This window comes from Atractosteus spatula, chromosome 14 (assembly GCF_055471065.1).
Source record: "Atractosteus spatula isolate fAtrSpa1 chromosome 14, fAtrSpa1.hap1, whole genome shotgun sequence".
Taxonomy (NCBI): Eukaryota; Metazoa; Chordata; class Actinopteri; order Semionotiformes; family Lepisosteidae; genus Atractosteus; species Atractosteus spatula.
In genome coordinates, this window is record NC_142719.1 from 10238329 (window position 1) to 10256464 (window position 18136).

Consider the following 18136-nt stretch of genomic DNA (forward strand, 5'->3'; position numbering starts at 1 on the left):
CTTCCTGATTGCAGTTAAACACTTGGTGGGAGGAAATGAGCATTTAAGCATCTAATGATTCCCTGCTTTGCCTCCAGAGTGCAAAACACAGGGGTATTTAAGATAATGGGATGAGGAGATAGGGCTGGCTAATCTGACTCGTTTCTCACTCTCTGCAGCAACATGTCCAAATAGCATCTCTTGATTTCATTTAGCTTTGACTTGCTGTGCACAGTGAATAAAAAAATACATGCAGAACACATCAAAAAGAGACAGAAATACAAAACAGTATTTCCAGAAATACGATCGACAATGTATTATTTTAACACAAATGTACAGTTTTTTTATTTTAAATAATATTTCTTATGTTTGCTTCAGATAATACTGTCTGAAGCATGCACAATAAAGCATTTTATAAATGCAAGGAGTTCTTATTAATCCGATTAATGACAACTGTTGATATCAGTTCTTTCTTGAACTGCTCAAGATTTCAAATTTTAAATTTTTCCACATAACTTAAATTCTGCCACTTTTAGGCACTAAATGTGATCACAAATGCAGTTACAGCCAGCTGTACAGATGTTCTGAGTAACAGATTCAGATGAGGAAAAAAGGCAGACGTTGGGCTCATAAAGATCACAAGAGGGACATTAATCAAATGTGTCGTTCTTTTTGGTCTAGAAGTGGAATAGTGAAATCTGAAAACAATAGTGTTGTGTACTTAGTGACATTCACCTTCTGTTATGTTTCTTATTTCTCCAATATGACCCCAATACTTCAGACTCTTTAGCTTCTTATCTGCCAATAACATATAACTGTCCTTCTATACTTATAAGCAGTGTTATGTACTGTAGTTTAAGAACAATTTGTTCCTTTTTAAAAATTTATAGTGAATCACAGGAGTCAGATCACTGTCCTGCCCAAAAATTCCTTTGGTGCACATTATCAGACAACTACTTAACAGAAGCCAAAATACCAGCCACCTGACAATTCAAGAAATTATTCAGAAATGACTCCTGAGTCTACCGAGTTATAAAAAACATTCTTGCACTTAACTGAAAAATTGCCTGTACCTCCTGGTACAATACGAAGCACAAAATGAGCCTCGCTAAGCTGTGCTCCGCTAGGCTTTCTTGATGATTTACCTTCCTCTTCCTTAGCAAAACCAATCCATCAGTATACAAAGTGCTCTCAGCCAAGCCTTTCTGCTTTTAATTTGCATAAAATAAACTAGGCTGCAATTAGGCAGAGGTACAACAAAGTTCAATTAGGCTTTTAAAATGGCATGACTTTAAAAGCACAGACAGAACCGGAAAACACTGAACTTAAAATGAGCTAATTTTGTCTTACAGCGACTGTGAATCACACATGCAGTCTGGCTTGGAGAACAAAGTTTACCTGTTGAAAGTCAACCTTCAATGAATTCATAAATAAAAATAAAACGGCTTTATAAAATCCTTGTCAAAAGAAAAACAAGTCATGCTCTGTTCTATCAGTACTATTTCTATAAAGTGTTATGAAATACAGTGAACTTACAGAGTGCTTAATGCTTTGCTCGTAGTGGTTAGCTACAATTGTTAGATATTAGGTTTAAGTGAACAACTTAATAAAGAAACACAACTGATTGAAACTTTTTTTCATCTAAATTACAAATGTCAAAAAGACACAAGACTAAGGTGAGCATCTCATCCTGTATACCTATATACCACTCAGGGGTGCAGTTTCTTAAAGCACTTATTTGCCAAATGATAATCTATCACTAGTTTAAGCAGCAGTTTTACTTTTATAGAAGGTACTGAATGCAGGTAAAGCTAACAGATAGATAAGCTTGTAGAGGTGTTACTCAATGTTTCTACTTTTTCTTGCTAAGAGGAGAGCCCCTTAGAAATTCTAAAAGCAGAAAACCACAATAAAGAGAAGGACTGAGGAATGAGGGGGTCAGCTGAAAACTTGATAATATTGTACAATGTATGGACCTCAGGCCTTGCAGCAGTCAGGAAAGTGTGGAATGACAGAGTTTGTCATGGAACAGGATGACAGGCTGTTGTTGAATCTATCAGGTAACTGCAACTCTATCTGAGCTGTAGCAATAATGCACTTTTGCCATGCAATGGAAAAACCTAGCAACACTACTGCCTATGGGCTCCAATGCAATAATAAGCCTTCTCAAGTACTGTACAGTAGCAGAATGTGCATCTACAGATTTATTTGCAAAAAATGACTGACCAAATTCACATCCATTCTGTTAAATCAGATTTGGTAATTTATTGACTTTGGAAACTAGCAATTTATGACTCATGACAAATAAATCAATCTAGCTATCTCATTCAGATAACTCATTTGTTAGGTGCATGTAATACAATTGGTCTTCCCTTAGAGCACTCTGTGCTCACACTAGTGCTGAATCAGAAATGTGTTTCCATTTATCATTGAAAAGGTTTTTGTATGATAATGTGAACCTAATACAAAAAAACTGCAAGCTTGCAGTTCATAAGACTGTGTTATAACCAAGACAGAAAGGGAGCATTAATCCCTGTATTGCTCGTTAAAAGTAAGAAAATTACCATGCATTAATAACATTGCTTCCAATTCCCATGGAAAGGAGACTTTATCTTTGCTACAGGTGAAAACACTAACTCAGCACCTCCTAATATATGTAACAATCACAGTGCTTATCCTTTTAGCTTCAGGAATGGCAAGAAATAATAATATAACCAGAGGCTTGCATCTCTTCTCAAGAGATTTCATCTAAGGCTCTGAAAGAGGAGATTACTAGGGGATTTCAAAAGACTTCAAGGGATTCAAAATCCTCTCAGTCCTGACATCCAGGTCCTGGGACAACACTGAAGCAAGGATCCAGTCCCACAAAGGGAAATTTTTACAGATATTATGCACCATCTCATAAAACATCATTAACACTAACTACTCTATTTCATTAATAATTTTTAAGATCTCGTGCCATTTGTTAGCTTTATCACAGCTTTTAAAGAAAAAGCCTATAATATTTGAAAGCTTGAGAGGCCAAATTGAAGATTCTCATGCCATTTCCTAGAGTGAGGTCAGAATGACCAACATTCCCTCTCACTATATATACACTTTAATAACTGTGCAAGACACTTAAAAATAATAATTGTATTATTTTACATATAAAAATAATTAAGATTTCTTGCCACGGTACTTAAAAATGAACTTCTGGGACGGGAGACAACTCCCGCCTCAAGCATGCCTTTCAGTCTTTCCCAGAATGACCCTAAATGTGTTTCTCCCCATTTGTCCCTCCTACATTTGGTTAATGACACAAGGACCTGGGAACACAGGTGAATGTACAGTTCTGGGGCACAGGAAAGGTCCAAACTCCCATGGCACACTGAGTCATGGGAGTTTGGACCTTTCCTAAATACATTAAAGAAGCTGAAATAGTCCTTGTTCGGAGTGTTTTACCTAACACAAACTAAATGAGCCTGACAGGCTAAGAAGTACCGTTATGATACTTTACGTTGCCTTGGTTTGCTTCACATCGGGGGTTTCTGACTACCTCATCTTCCTGGCCAGCATTTCACATCTCAGCCAGGATGGCACAGTCCAAAGAATACTTTAATTATTTGCATAACCAACAACTAGCAGACGTGGAGCTGTGACTCCCAAAATTACATTTCTGAAGTTCCTCATTTGTTGAGTCAGTCACACTGTATGCACAACTGTATAAGAAAGTACCTTTTCAATAGCACAAGACAGCAATCACAGGCCAGCTCTCCCACAGTCAGTGATTTTCAGCTGCTTCGATGGACTTGTATCTGCACTAATGAGTGTTGTGCTCTAGGTCTGAAGAGATCAGAAGAGCAGCTATGTTAAGTACCCTGCGGGGCCTGCGCTGGTTGAGGAGCCTTGCAGGCATGTGTCTTGATCTGCCCGGAGTAGACAAAGGTCTTGTCACAGTGGGCGCAGTGATAAGGCCTCTCGCCAGTGTGAACTCGCTGGTGCTTCTTGAGGTTGCCCAGCTCGCTGAAGTTCTTCCCACAGGCAGTGCAGTGGTAGGGCGTCTCCCCAGAGTGCACCCTCAGGTGCTTCTTCAGGCTGCCCGACTCCCGGAAACCCTTCCCGCACAGCGAGCACAGATACGGTTTCTCTCCCGTGTGGATGCGCTCGTGCTTCCGGAAGGCCCCCAGCCGGCTGAAGCTGCGGGAGCAGACGCCGCACTGGTAGGGAGTTTCTCCGGAATGGATGCGCTGGTGGATCTTCAGGGTGCCGGACAGGCTGAAGCTCTTCCCACAGACGGTGCAGTGGTACGGAGTCTCGCCCGTGTGGATCCGTTGGTGAATCTTCAGTTTCCCGGATTCCCGGAAGCTCTGCCCGCACTCGGAGCAGCGGTAGGGAGCTTCTCCGGTGTGGATCCTCTGGTGCTTCCTCAAACTGCCCGACTCGCGGAAGCCCTTGCCGCAGGTGGCGCAGCTGAAGGGCCGCTCGCCGGTGTGGATGCGCAGGTGCCTCTTCAGCGTCTCCGAGATGCTGAAGGTCTTGCCGCAGACGGTGCAGTGGTAGGGCTGCTCGCCGGTGTGGATGCGCAGGTGTTTCTTCAGCGTACCCAGCTGGCTGAAGCCCTTGTCGCAGGTGTGACAGTGGTAGGGGGTCTGGCCCGTGTGCACGCGCTCATGCGTCCGCAGGCTGCCGGAGTCCCGGAAGCTCCTGCCGCACTGCTGGCAGCTGTACGGGTTCTCCCCCGTGTGGATCCGCTGGTGCCGACGTAGGGTGGCCAGGATGCTGAAGGTTTTGTTGCAGGTGGTGCAGCAGTACGGAGTCTCTCCCGTGTGGACGCGGCGATGTTTGGTCAGGGTCCCGGACTCCTTGAAGCACTTGCCACACTCCTCGCACCGGTACGGAGCCTCGCCAGTGTGGACACGCCGGTGGATCTTCAGCTTGGCCGAATCCCTGAACGCCTTGCCGCAGTCGCTGCAGATGAGCGGGAGCTTCTCGCGGTGCACGCGCTGGTGTGCCCTGAGAGTCCCCACCCGGCTGAAGCTCTTTTCACACTGATCGCAGCCGTACACGTTCTGCCTCACGGCCTTCCCTTCTCTTGTCAGTGACGGAGGAGCCCCACTTTGGGCAGCGCAGGCAGGCGACACCGATGATTTCTGTTCTGGGTTGCTGGCGCTCAGGCTTAGCTGATCGGGAACCCTGGCGGGGAAGAATACCTGCTGGTTTTGCAAGCCGTCTTCTTTTTTCACACTTTCAGGCTCGTTGCAGTCTTCACTTGGTGTCTTGATGCGATTTTCCAGCTCATTTCTTCCAGGTGAAAGGATATCAGTGTGGAGACACAGGGACAACTCCTCCTCTTCTTCTTTTACAGACACTGTAGCAGAACATAGCAGATACGGAGTCACACAGTAACATTTGTAATTTAGTAACATGTTTGTGATTTAGAATACATATTATAAGCTCTGCGTGTCTATTTCAAGTTAAATATTAAAATAGCACAATACAAGACTTTCTGATTGGCTCTGTGACAGCTAAACCCTAAACTGGAAAGACAATTTGTTAAAATACCTTTTGAATTGTCAAAGAACAAAAAGCCTTACACATAGTAAAACTAAATCTTTTCTCAAACGCAACAGCTACCTGGGTAGACATAAGTCCATTTGTTCCAGGGTGCTTTTTCATATCGATAAGATTATCTTCCAGGGATAATCTGGATATAAATGTGAATGCAGCCATGTCTCAAGCACCTGGTGTGAAAGATCTGGAGCATGAACCAGATTTCAGAACATTCTCAAGTCCCCTGCCTCTCGCAAGTATTTCTGTATCAAAGCACACTACTCATTTAGTCACCCAGAGATGATGAACACTGAAGTACAGAAGCAGGGGCTCATCATCCCAGCACCCCTCAAACTCTTTTATGGTGTTTTTTTCCTTAAAGGTTTAGAACAGAAGCAATAACTTTCCATCCAAATGCATTACCATTCTGCCGGTCCTCTTTGCTTTACTTACTTTAGGAAGTATCATTCAGAAACTCATTAGAAATGCTTTGCTTCCATGCTTCTGCATTAGCAATGCCTTTTCTGAAGGCTATTCAGAAATCTTCAGAGAAGAAAAATGAAACCATATACTGCATTCCAATGGAAAGTTAATACCCTACTGCATTGTGGTTTCTGATTTTCTGCTGCAAGCTATTTTGCTGTAACTCCCTCAGAAAGATAGAAAATAGCTGATATGTAAATGTTTTCTACTTAAAAGTTCCTTTAATATGTCTTTACAGGGAACAAACAATGCTGTGTAGGTCAAAGAGAACTTAAGCATTTTTTCCTTAATATTCTACAAAGTAATGGACTGTATTATTCACACCACTGGGGAAGAACAGCCCATAAAAACAAGTCTGCTTTAGCAGGGGTGCTCCTCTGGTGGCTCACAGCATCTGCAGCCTTCATTCCAGTTCAGCTCTCCACTGCTCCATTAAGAGCTTTCCAGTCCTGGCTCTCCTGTTCCAGCCGAGCTCTCATTTAATGAACTGATCATTTAATTGAACAAATCATTTTAACGGTTTATTCTTTATTTCTTACAAATGCTTGAGGTTTGCAGTCAACTACATTTAATAGTAACAGGAAATCAGCACCTACTGTGCTCAAATTCTAATTGAGCTCATTCTTAATCTATGGGCTTGGACGCACACAAACCCAGAAGACACTGGAGTCATAAGGAGCAGAACTGGGGTGCTTGACCCAGTTGATCAATTGGCTTAACTACAGTAATCTGACACCTTTTGACAGGTTTTATGTCCTGGATTGTCTTGGGTGTAACATAATGACGTCAGTTACAGTATGTTGGACAGCAAGCTGTTACAGATGGTATAGTGATGGTGTACCTATCACTGCCTGAAAAGTGTGTGCAGATGGCACATTGTATTATGTTATTGGACACAACTGACAAGGCAAAAAGTTGGGCCTTACATTTTACTGCCTTTCAAAGCAACAGAAAAGATGGGCTACTGTCATAATCTGAAAAACTGTAATCCATCATAAACGGCAGCTGTCAATACAGAGATTGCTGCAGCGTGGTGCATAATGCATTATGCAGCTCTGTATGCATCATCATGATCAAAATGTTTTTTGTGTCACTGAAAAATCTGGCAATATTACTTTTTAATGTAATATTTACAACTTGATATGGCCACGCAACACATTAGTATATTATACTGATGGTGACATGCACCTCCATCTCAATCTTGCATTAATCACAAGAAGAATTTATTTTAAATGGGACAGAGGCATCATTACAATGGTCTGCATGAGATTTATATCGTACAAATTCTACCAAGAGACGAGCTAGCAGCAAATGTGTTATTCTGAGGTCCACTTAAGGAAGTTTCTGGATCCCTCTGTCAAGATGTTAGAGATCTTAGAGATGACTGGTTTCATCCAACAGAGCAACATACAGTATAACAGACCTCAAAGTGTTTATTGCATACACTATCGTCAGAGGTCAGTATCAGCTCGCAAAGCTTGCCCCCCAAGCTGGCCAACCACACACTGGGCCCTGTAATTTTGCTGTTTACACGATGTGACCAGTTGACGTTTCAGCTACAGGGGTGAGTTTCAGGTGGTCATGCATATGGTGTATGGACCTTGACCTCTGCATGTTCTCAATAAGGAATGCCAATTAAAAAAAGTAATCTTCCCTGTCATGAAACTGTCATCACCCTTCCACTGTGCTTCCACTCCAGTACGGTGATAAAACCAGCTCCTTAATTGTTATATTGATCTGATGGTTTTCAAATAACTAATTAGGGAGCTGGCTAAAGCAAAATTGCGTGATGGAGTGGCTTGGAATAGGTTGCAGATTGTGTATACCCCACCCATGTCCGGCCTTTACTTACATCCTCCAGCTGTAGTGGAAGACGGTTCCTGGGGAAGGGGCTTGTCTGAGGTGGCTGGGCAGTCCTCCGTCTCAGTTTTGATCTCACAGTATGGCTTGAGCGGTACTTTGGTACAGTCAAAGGACTTGTCTTGAGAATGCCCCCTTTCTAACAGCACCAGTTCTTTTTTCACATGAACTACCCCTGAGGCCAAAGGATTTTCTCCACTGGACTGCATGCTGCTCTTTTCCCTGGCTGTCAGGGACTTCATGCTAGATCCTGTGCCAAGAAAAAAAGGACATCACTTGCTTCAGCTGGCATACTTCAGCTCTACAGAAACAACACCGAACTTCGTGCACTTTGCACCACAATAACGAATCTCGGTTATGATCAGCATCGGGAACAGCATTTTGCAGTAACTTCTGTTACAACATACGGTTGTGCATAAAAGTAAATCATATGCTACAGTAAATCCTACAATACAGTGCACGACTGCAGTGAGTCTCCTTTATGCTTAAAATGAAAGGCTTGAACCTGGTTAGTTACTGTATAACGACACATGCTGTACATAAATCGAGTGTTCTTCAAAACACAACGGCTAAACACCAACAAAACACTGTAGGGGACATCTTTAATAACTTCTGCAACAGGGCACGGGATTACTGACGGATATAACGCACTGAAGCGGGTTTAAACAGATTTATGGCAGAACATTTGCAAACGCACACGCAATTATTCGGCACACCACAATAAAGTACCTTACAAAATTGCAAGAATGAGTGGGAGAATTGAACAGCAAAAGACACCGACGTGAGAGCCAGAGAAAGGCCAGAATGACTTAACAGCTAACAAGAATTGTTTTGCTAAGAGGGACGTTAGCACTACGTAACCAAGGGCTGGATGAGACGACTCGGCCTCTGGGCAGATCCATGTCAGTTCTTTGCCCAGGCTGTTATTACCTTTGTGGGTTTTTTTCTTGCAGACATCACATTCCTCATCGCGGTTTCCTCTTGCACCGCTTTATACTCTTCGAGCCCCCGTCCTACAACCCAGTCTAAACAACATTTTTTTCTCACTAAGTTGCAATTTCTCCGGCCATAAGTTACATCAAAACACATTTTTAAAAAGCATACCTTTATCTCTACTCTGTAACCCGGCCATGTGGAAGACCCACCCCTTCAGTGAAGTGTTGACGAAGACTCACGAATACAATCCTCTGACAGGATCCTGTCAGCCAATAGCGAGGCGCATCATCCTGTCAAATTATAACATCCCGCCTACCAAATATTTATGACGTGAGATTCAGCCAATAGTATTTTAAAAAACATTTCAACCAACCAGGTTGGGCGGTGAAGCCCACCCCTTAAGGACACACCCCCAAGTATTAACTCTTGGGAAGAACGGTTCTGGTACCATAACGCCTTCCATTACCAAGATTTTTGTCTCTGGTATGGTCGAGGAAAACCAGACCCTGTTCTGGAAGTACAAGTTGCAAACCAGGATTTCGTATCTCTGAATTGTCCCTGTGCTCACACACCATTTCAGTTACAATAATGCACGTTTGAAAGAAGTGTATTTTAAGTTTCAGATTTTTTTCAGTATTAAAATAGTAGCATCCTCGTTAGAATATAATAAATTCAAAGAGATACACCATACAGTATGTATAAAAAGTATCAGTTTTATTGAGTAAATGAAACTTGCAACAAAATTTGAGTTAAAGTTACTCATTCACAATCTAAAATATTTCTCATGGACATATTCACCTGTCTTCAGGCCTGTTCTCTTGCATTCATATGTCCATCTATTTTCTATCAGCTTTATCCAATACAGTGAGCCAGAGCCAGAGCAATGGGCACAAGGCAGGATACACCCTGGATGGGATGCCAGTCCATGCAGGACACACACCAGGGCCTGCTAACTTAGCAGTATATCTTTAGACTGTGGAGAAAACCAGAGCTCCTGGAGGAAACCCATGCAAACACATTTTCAAATTCAAATTTCTCAGGAATGATGACCAAACTGAGCATCATTCATTCATTTGCTTTGAATGTGTCATTTTTAATTTGAGAAGCCTAGATGATAAAATCTTTGCATGAGGAAACACACTACTATGCCCCCTGTTATTGCAAATGTGGTGTAAGACAGGGTTCAGTAGGGTTATGGACACAAATGAGACATTGCTACTGTAGGTGGAGTTAAAAACCTGTGATAAACCAGCAATCTGTTCAAGGAATTCATGTGATCTCAGTCCACATAAATCTGTAGAAAACAAGAGATGTCTTTGTCTGATAAATTGACTTGAGGACTCCAGGTCAGCTTATCAATCAGCTTATATTTTGTCAGTCAGTCCATAGCAGCCAGTGATTACTGTACCTACAGGTAGAAATCAACCTGCACTCTTAACTTTAGTTTAGATCTTTATCTGTTGTGTCACTCAGGAACCTCCCTTCATTGTCAATTTTTGATGGTTTAAAAAAAGTTGCTTAGGAGACAGGAACAACAAAAGAAGTGGTGACTAGGGTACATTCCTTAAAAAAATAGTCAATTCCTGTCCCAAGACCAGCATGTGGATCTTCAGAGAATCTTGACTAGTGCTAATGTACAGTAGCTCTTTCAGGGTCTAGGAGTTTATTCTGATTAAGCCCTAGGGGATTCACAGACTGTTGGACCTTTTACATAGTCACAACGCAAGAACAGAATCACAGCAGGAATGCTTAACAGGGTCATTAGGCATTCACTGTACATTCTGCATGGATACAAAGAGCAGGTAATAGCCCAGCTTTTGGCAGAGGCATGACCTTGGGGAAGGTGGAGCCGAGAGCACATTTGCATTGTTCAGTCAGGTGTGCAAATAGGCTTGTTGCCTTGATTGCAATCACAGCAGGATCCCTCCTGATGTGTCTCAATTTGTTAAGCTGCACTCCCTGCTGCCAGAGCTGACCTTTCCTCTTCCCTTCCTCATTCTCTCTTTTTCCTTTTCCATTTATATTGGACAGTCATGTTTACCCTTTTCGTGTCCCACTGGAATAATCAAATAATTATTCATCCCAGCTCACTGCCACACCCCTGCAAACTTCCCATCAGCATGGGAGAAGATAGATGAAGGTATGAAATTAGCCTCCCTTAGAATGCAAATGAACAAGTCATGTATAATATAGAAGGCTGGACTCCAAACCCTTGTATCACAAAAAAACCTTCTTGCCTCTTCTACACTGACACAACAGTCTTTTGTAGGGGCTATATGCTTTATGTTGAATATATGCTATATGCCATAAAAGCTATGTGCTTTTATAGAGTAAAAGCCAGGAATAAGTGCAACACTCAAGGACTGTAGCTGCCTACCCCCTGTAATAATCAAACCTTGAAGAAACACATGCATAAAGCAGTTTTTTTGTCAGATATGGACAGTGTAGGACACAGCCTGGGAATATTTTCAAGAAGAAAGAACAGTTTCTTTAGAATATTTGGCACATTAGGCTCAAAAGATAACCCAGGACAGAAGGTCACTCCCAAATCAAGCATATTGCTCACTGTACTTGTTAAGGTTTAGAAGGTGCTTGGTGTCACTGCAAATAAAGGTTTCCTCCTTTCGATACTCCGTATTGAAGCCTGTGTTTTGCAATAAAATCAGTTCAGAAACTTAATGTGTTGGGACTAGATGGATAGCCTGTGAACCCTGTGAGGTGTTAATGCTAACCCTGATGTTTTCTCACAGTATATGCATTTGACAGGGGATTCCTAATATCTGAATTAGTGAGTGTAAATGAAAATAGTATTATATAAAAATTAATATATGACTCCCCCTTGATGAAGCATCTCAGCTGAATCATTTGTTTTGCTTTTCAACATGGAATTAATTTAAACTCCTACCTCTAAAAACACATAACAGAGACAGGGCCCAGCATGAGATTGTAACGTTATTCGTTTAGTTAGGAAACTAAAAAAAACAAGAGAGACCTCCCCATGACTATTCTATCATCTTCTGTTTTTGGCATGCATTATCCAGCCTCCTTCTCCTTATTGATTCCCTCTTGTCATCTTGGTCGAAGCATCTACGTTGAAGTCACAGGAATATTTTCCCCTTAGGAATCAAGTTTTTTCCTATTTTGAACATTTGGCTTTTAGCTGACAATTGTAATTGGCTCCAAAAAACCTTTTCGAATTTACAGTAATGCCACTTACAGGGTCAATATATATAATGTGAAATATCACTGGCATCCTACTAGTACCACAATTCGTACTGTATCTTAGCTGGGCACAGTATGCTCATCACTAGTATGCTTACTAAAACTAAAGGCATTCCTGAGCAGATAGTTATTTTAAAAAAAGTAATTATTTAAAGAAGCCTCTGCACCATGACAGATTGTACCCTGGAGTAGGGATTCCCAACCTGGTCCTGGAGATCCATATTTGCTGGTTTTCATCATTACTGACTTGGAGCCTTAACTCAACATTGCTTGATTGGAACACCTGCAAGTTTTTTTTAACTCAAAAGTTTAGCATTTTCTGTTGCTTTTGTAATGCAATAGTTAAAAGGCAACCTGTTACATGTTTAAGAGATGAATGCAGTCACACAGTTTGAATGAATCCTACTATCCAGTCCATTAAGAATTCAAATGGGTAAATGAGAATTTAGCTGGAACAAAGCCCAGAAGAGGTATGGTCCCCCAGGACCAGGACTGGGGATCCAGTAGCAGTGCTGATGTTTGACAATGGCTGTTAGTTTCAGACCCGTGTGCTCATTGCTTAGCAAGAATGTTACACAACCTGCATTTCATTGAAGCAGATTAGCTTCAATGGATTGACTGCAAACCGTGGTAATGACCCTTCTTCAACAGTAGAGGGAATCAGTTTTACAGATATTTTAGCTTTTTTACTCTACAAACTCAATGCAACATCTGTTGCTCCTAATGATGACAACACAAGCAAGAGAGTGAACACAATTCTGTGAAAGTAATAGAAATCAACAATAGTTTGAAGTAAATATGTTTGATAGTTTTATTTCTATTCATTCCAAGCAAACATATTTTCAAGCCCCTTACGCCCACCAGGATAATATTTATATGCAGTACAAAATTAGTGCACTCACACATTTTAATATTTTATAAGGACTGCAGCCTGAAATGTTTTTGAGACCCGTAGCAAGCAATAGCAAAGGAATTACATAGGTTTTCAATGAGGTGCTTTGTCTGGCTGCTGTTAATATTTTCCAGGAATTTGTTTTTTGATAGAACTCATGTCCATCCATTATTTTCTGACTATAGCTTCTGGTACAAAGCTGTCCTCCATTTATTCAGACTATTCACTCTGTCACACTTAAATGACCACAGTTCAATTAGAAAAGCAAGTAGTAGTGTAATTTATTCATTTAAAAAGGTATTAATTTTCTTAAATGATGCTAGATGTTACTTATTTGTTGTTTCAGGAACAAAATTGTGATCATTCCTCAGAAGCTGCAAGTGCAGATATTTAATTTTTAAACAGGAATGTGTCTACTGCTGTGTGAAGGAAAAATCTACTACCATCAAAGATGAGGCATCCATTAAGGTCATTGCTTGAATGTAGCTTAATGATCCAATAAGCTATTTCCTAAAGGAGTCAATAAACTTGGGAATGAAGCTTGTTGCAGAGCAACCCAAAGTTTCTCTGCAAGTATCCAAAAGCTATCTAGATCCTGTATCAATGTTACACTTGATGTTCATTGGATAAATCTATGCTAAAGGCTTTAGAGACTGCAGTCTCTCTCTTCCACAAGCTCTAAAATGAAAACTGAATGAGTCCTTCATTTTATCACTACATATAAGTACAGGAGGTTTGGAATCCTACCTGTGAAGAACACAATACCTGAATTACTGGATAGTACACATCACTGGACCTCATTCTGTAAATACAGTACATATCACAGTACATATCACTGGACCTCATTCTGTAAATACAGTACATATCACTAGACCTCATTCTGAGGAATATTTTAATTGCAATCACATTATTAAGCTTACTAGACTGAATAACATTACATCTGATTAAACGCATGATAACACTTCCCTTCAACACGTATCTGTGCTTGAATGACATACAGTACAAAGAGGCCTTGGCTGCAGTAACTGGCCTGAAGAAAGAGCACCAGCACCAAGAGCAGAAAGCTAATTTGCTCGGTTAGACACAACACATCTGCTTAGCTCTGCACCTGATTCCCCAGGAGCTTCTGCCGTGACACCATTAGCCACTGATGCTATTTTTGTGACATTTCTTCCCCCTCCACACGCCTCCAAAGCTTGAGAATTTTAAAGCTCAAGCTTCCAATGCTGGAAGGAGACAGGAAATTAAATGTAGTGTCAAGCTGATGTGCAATGCTCTCTCCACAGACTGTGAGAACGGCAACTCATTTACAGTATGGATGTTGCAGGGCAGTCTCGAGGTTAATACTTTCCACACTTTCAGAGAGAACCTATGTCACATCAGGATGACCCACATGATGTGATAATTGTAAGAACTGTATATATCAAATGATCATAACTACCAGCAAATGAAAACAAACTTCCTAAATGTAACTTAGTAATGGCACCATCCATTTAGCTAACTGAACTATAGTGCAGCTATTCGTATTGTTAAAGTTAATATAGAGATCCATGACTTAGACAATTACTGGCACAATTTGTAGCTAGAGGTTTTCTAGTTCTTTCTAATTTCTCAGTAAGTTAGTCCTGGAAAATAAAACACAGGTACCTGACAAAGCTCCTAAATCAGTTAAAACCCTGATAAGAGGAAAACTAGAAACTCCAGACCTCAGGATTTATTTGATCGATAGTCCGTTTTGCTCCTCTAGGCTTTAACAATTGAGGTGTTAAAGAATACTCGAACATCCTGCTGAGCCCTGGAACTCATTGAGCATACTGAAGTAAAGAAGCAAGATCCCTCAGTAATTAATTAAATGGGATAAATAGCATTTCCTACTCTATACCTATTTGTAAATTATACCTTTTGTTAGTTTGATAAATAATATCCAAAGAGTGTTAAAAAAGTTCTAGTGAATCAACTCATTTAAGGCACAGGCCATCTACAGTCATGCAATGTATTTTGCATTAAGAGTAATCAAATGCAAACTATTTGCCCTGCGGGCCAGTTTAATACCGGAGGCTCTTTTCTTAGTACACACCAAGGCTGGAAAAAGGTCATTTAACAAACTGAACTGTATTTGCCCCTTGGGCATTAAAAAGGAAGTCAATGTAAACCCTTTAGGAAAACCTTTAGGACATTTATTTAAACATGGTCAGAATAGTTTTGTAAGGCTTTTTGAGAAAAGAGCTACAGTGTATATATATTTTAAATATTAATGAAGAAAAAGTATCTGATTTCTAAAATATATGCCCTTAAACAGAGTACTCCTCATTTTAGAAAGAAATGGCAAATGCGCAGAGGGTGATGTTTGAGTTATAGAATGCACTCTTTCGACCTCACTTAAAATGTGCAAAATAGTGAGCACTATAAAAGAAAAGGGACTTTGCCCTCAATACAAATCAAGGCATAACAAAATACTGTATACTGTAGATCTAAAGGGAATGTCACACTCAGACAGGTTAAAAGATGAACTCTCTTCCCTCTTGAACAAATCAGGTGAAGGTGGGACCAGGTGGGACCTGGTAAAAGTATCTGAAATACTAAACAATTCGAAGCTACAAGGAAATATATTTAAGTCTGAGAATAGGAGGCCTTTTTTTAAACAGAGGGTGGTGGGTTTCTGGAACAAATAGCCCAACCACGCTGTTAAAGCAAATTCTAACGGGCAGTTTGGCTAGATGACAGACCAGGGTCAGTGACACAACCTTTCTTAATTGTTCCTGAAGCTGATCTTTTTACAAACTAATTTTTACATGTTAGCTGTTTGAGCAAGTAAAATATAAAGACGTTGCTGGTTAATATGAATTTGAACAATGTTATGCATCAACATGGTATCCATCAAAACTATAAAGGTTCATGACATGCAATGTTTTGCCCACAAAGCATTCATATCCATTTTGCATGCATGCATGTTTTGCACATTATTCATTCATCTTCTGAATTGTATGGTACTTTTCTTTTGGGTTTCACTGTGATTTTGTCTAATAGATGCCCTTTTTGATGTTTTTGGCAACAGAATGTTTAGGCTACTATGCAGATGAGAGCGAATGGAAAATAAAACTGCCAGTGATAAACCACTGTGACATTTCCTTACCTAATCCAGCAGAGGGAACCTGTGTTGAGCCAAGCCTATATACAGTACCTGTCACGTTTGCCATACACAGCCTTGCAAAAATATTCAGACAAGGTTTTCACAAGGTTATTTTAAAGGTTCCAGTCATGTCAAACACTCAAATCAAAAAACAAAAAGAATTAAAGAGATAAAGTCATCTGAAACAAAAAAAAGAAGAGTCATGACTGTATAATTATTCAAATCCTTTGCTTTGGCAAACCTACATTAATTAGGGTGCACAAATGTACCTTAATGAGCTACGCAACCAATTAAATATCCTCTGTGTGCAATAACAGAGATTCTCATTATTTAGAACAAAAATGTCTGACTCTGTAAGGATCCTTGGCCAGATAGTTCATTACTGCAATGTTCATTAGTCATGAAAATTACTGTCCATAAGTGATCCCCAAGAAACTTGAGAGAGGAGAAAATCTGCCAAGAAAACTGGTCACAAATTAGGTTTAACCCAAAAAATATTTGTTTCTATAATTGTAGTCCATGTTGCTATCACCAAATATTGTGCTCAACTATTTATTCAATCAACATATTTATGTTTTTTCCCTTTAGTTCTTGCTGACACTCACTGTACCTTATCTCTCCCTCAGATGTCTTCTCATTGATTGTAGCTTATTAACTAAAGACTTACACAAACATGTTTATACAAAATATTTAATATTTAAGATGTGAAATATTTGTTAACCTCCAAAATTATTATCCATCCATTATGGGATGCCAGTCCATAGCAGCCAATATCATTATGGAAAGTATAAAAAGGGGTCTGTCCATCAACTCTCAGATAGTTTACAAATGTAAAATATTCAAAACCATAATGACTGTACCCAGAACTTGTTTTCTGCTAAAAAGTCCCCCAAGGGCAACCTGAAAAATTACCCAGGAAGTCACAAAGATCCTCAGCATGTCATTTAAGGAACTGTAGATTTCATTTTTGCTGTGTCTCATGTAAGTGTTCATATCTCAACCATCAGGAAAAGACTTAATGGAAATGCTTTTATTGGGAGTACAACCAGGAAGAAATCATAGCTCTCTAAAAAGAACAACGCTTTGCCAAACAGTACCTGGATGATCCACAAGACTGGCAAGATAAGTTGAAAATTTTTGGTCTCAGTGAGAAATGTTTTGTGATAGATACTAAACGCTGTCTTCCTCATCCCAACTGTCAATCTTGGTGATGGGAGTAACATGGTTTTGGGCTGTTTTGCTGTCTCATGACCCAGACAGCTTGTATTCATTGATAAAATCGTGAATTTGTTGTTGTATCAGCAAATTCTGGAGGAGAATTTCAGGCTATCCATTTGTCAAATGAAGCTGAGCCAAAAGTAGGTCATCATGCAAGACAATGGTCCTAAATATGCAGTACAAGCAGACCTACACTTGAACGGATAAGAAGAAGAAACCTTTCATTTTGGATTGGCCAAGTCCAAAATCTAGTTCTAAACCCCATTGGAATGTTTTGGCAGGACTGGAAACGTGCTCTTTACACAAGGAAACCCTCAAATATTGCTAAATTGAACCAGTTCTGTAAGGGAGAATGGGAAAGAAATTCTAAAAGACATTGTGAAAGACTAATTAACAGTTACAGAAGATGTTTAGATTAAGTCACTGATTATTCATACAAGGATCTTTACTGTTCAAATGGTTTTGTAAGAGAAATTATCAAAATACATCTTATGTCTTTGTATCATGTGTTTAATCAGGTTATTTTCATTTCATATTTAGACTTTCATGAAGATCTAATTACATTTTAGGTCGAAAATACACCAATTCTGGGAGTTAGTGTAATACTCCTGTGACTCAGGACTCAGGACTCTGGAGAGCTTAAAGTGATTCAGTGAATGTGCTCCCCTTAGCTGACTTGTTTTGCCAGTCACCAGATCTGTAATCAGTTTACCTGTTATGAAGCGATTTATCATGTGTTTTGAAAACAGGACAAATGTTAGGTTAAAAAAACAAAAACAAATTACAAAGATTTTGTATTCTAAGAACATATCTTTATTTTTCATATTACTTTTGGAAATAGATGTAAAAAGAAATATTGAACTGAAATAAATAATAAGAAAGCAGCG

At 40.0% G+C, this 18136-nt stretch overlaps 1 protein-coding gene across 2 annotated transcripts; it reads right to left on the reverse strand.

Annotated features, from left to right (window-relative positions):
• Positions 1–3404: 3404 nt before the first annotated feature.
• LOC148820599 (uncharacterized) lies at positions 3405–8986 on the reverse strand. Of its 2 annotated transcripts, none has more exons than XM_088932642.1 (3): positions 8956–8986; positions 7844–8101; positions 3405–5326 (listed from the first exon to the last, which is right to left on the reverse strand). In XM_088932642.1, exons 1-3 carry the CDS (start codon positions 8981–8983, stop codon positions 3828–3830), a joined length of 1785 nt encoding a protein of 594 aa, XP_088788768.1. In that variant the 5' UTR covers positions 8984–8986; the 3' UTR covers positions 3405–3827. The 2 variants fall into 2 exon arrangements, with proteins under 2 accessions (XP_088788768.1, XP_088788769.1); XM_088932643.1 differs by having other exon boundaries at positions 8782–8961.
• Between the last annotated feature and the right edge of the window lie 9150 nt (positions 8987–18136).

Coding starts and splice junctions, on each gene's coding strand:
- LOC148820599 (XM_088932642.1), bottom strand. CDS start 8,983: ATGGCCGGGTTACAGAGTAGAGATAAAG. Junction 8,102..8,955: donor GTTACAGAGTAGAGATAAAG/GTATGCTTTTTA, acceptor TTCTTGGCACAG/GATCTAGCATGAAGTCCCTG. Junction 5,327..7,843: donor TTCCACTACAGCTGGAGGAT/GTAAGTAAAGGC, acceptor GTTCTGCTACAG/TGTCTGTAAAAGAAGAAGAG.